The 1577-nt window shown below is 33.9% G+C and overlaps 1 protein-coding gene across 1 annotated transcript; it reads right to left on the bottom strand.

Annotated features, from left to right (window-relative positions):
- Window positions 1–7: 7 nt before the first annotated feature.
- LOC108628305 (uncharacterized) lies at window positions 8–1571 on the bottom strand. The gene is made up of 3 exons (XM_018030133.2): window positions 1444–1571; window positions 877–983; window positions 8–795 (listed from the first exon to the last, which is right to left on the bottom strand). Exons 1-3 carry the CDS (start codon window positions 1523–1525, stop codon window positions 673–675), a joined length of 312 nt encoding a protein of 103 aa, XP_017885622.2. The 5' UTR covers window positions 1526–1571; the 3' UTR covers window positions 8–672.
- Window positions 1572–1577: the final 6 nt, after the last annotated feature.

Consider the following 1577-nt stretch of genomic DNA (forward strand, 5'->3'; position numbering starts at 1 on the left):
CTACAAATATTCGTGCAATTCACTTCAAAATTATTGAAGATTTTATGAACATGACTGTCAAATGACGTTTGCATTGTCTTAAGTCCAACACGAGCAAAAGCTAAATATTTCACAATTCCACTAATGTAAATCTAATAATATGTTATTAAAAATATCATTAAATATGCGTTTTGAATTCGTCTCCATATCCTCCAAATACTGTAAAAAGGAAACTTAAGGTTAACTCGACTCCGCGTGGAAACAATGTTTTCGAAATTGTTTTTTAAGGATAGTTGTAGTATACTCAATACCATATATTATACTCTTGTTCTAAATTTTCCTTGTCAGATCGTGGCAAGTGAGTGAAAAATCATGCATTGCGTTAGCCGCTGTGCCGAGCATTTTTCTTTCATCTTTATTAGTGAATGTATTCTCACTGAGTATTCACCGTTGAAAGTTGGAAACAATTTACGAAACAAAAGAGAAATGCATTTACATTGAAATGAGGAAACTGTTTTGTGAACAAAAATTGAGTTATTTACTGTTGTATATGTTGTTTCATTATGGAAAGGAGCAATGCAACACATCGGCTAATAAATCTCAGATGCATTTACACACGCTACTAGAGTCGCTACAGTAAGAAATATCGCAAGTTACTTGCAACTGTGTCCTCGAAGGAGTTAACGACTGTGTCTAATTACCTAATTCTGCGCATGCATCCACGGCTGCGTGGAGTAGCGGCTTCGCGACATCTGAGGCAAAGCGGTTTGTAACCATATTGTGCAAGGTAGCTGTGTCGATGTTGGTACCAGACATCTACTTATAAAAAATAAAAATGGAATGTGAAATGTTAATTTTTATTTCACTCGTATAAGAAATATGGAAATGTTTACATACCGCCCCTTGAGCCTGGGCGCAGCAAGCCAACGTACAGGTGGCCCTCCTTACGCTATCATTGTTTTCGCCTTTGGTTTCGAACATTACGTAAAGTGATATAAAATCGTCTGGAAAATAGATTAAAATTTTTTTTAATATTAAGCTTTATGATTGATATGGTTATTCGAGTATAAACACTACACTATTTCAGAGAAATAGAAATAGAAATATATTTAGAGTTAATATAAATTTCACAAATAATTAGTCAGCTCTGCTCACTGGCAGCGGTCCGTTTCATTCGAGTGTTCTTTTACAAGTGAGTATCTTGGATATCTAAACAACTAACTTCTAACACATCATGTAACCATGAGATCAAATAAATTAGGTAACTATCAACTAACGTAACCATGAATTATCAAAATAAATATTTGTCTTCTTCTTCTTAATCGATCGGGCTGGCTTATTTCCCCACTCTACGTTTTCTCGTATTACATATACTATGATAAGCTGATTAGTAGATGTAGAGTTTTTAGAAGTATTATTACTTTAACAATGATGTTATTTCGAAAATTGTTATGAAAATCATACCTAATATTACTTTTGTTTTGCGCACGCAAGCTTCAACTTCAGTTTGAGGGATCAGGAATCTTTCGGTTAAAGACGCAATCATATATTGATGCTCTTTCTCAGGAATTTTTTCTGCAAATGTCTATAATGAAACA

This window comes from Ceratina calcarata, unplaced genomic scaffold, assembly GCF_001652005.2.
Source record: "Ceratina calcarata isolate Rehan_Ccalc_2016 unplaced genomic scaffold, ASM165200v1 scaffold515.2, whole genome shotgun sequence".
NCBI lineage: Eukaryota > Metazoa > Arthropoda > Insecta > Hymenoptera > Apidae > Ceratina > Ceratina calcarata.

Coding starts and splice junctions, on each gene's coding strand:
- LOC108628305 (XM_018030133.2), bottom strand. CDS start 1,525: ATGATTGCGTCTTTAACCGAAAGATTCCTGATCCCTCAAACTGAAGTT. Junction 984..1,443: donor CAAAACAAAAGTAATATTAG/GTATGATTTTCA, acceptor TCTATTTTCCAG/ACGATTTTATATCACTTTAC. Junction 796..876: donor GCGCCCAGGCTCAAGGGGCG/GTATGTAAACAT, acceptor TTTTATAAGTAG/ATGTCTGGTACCAACATCGA.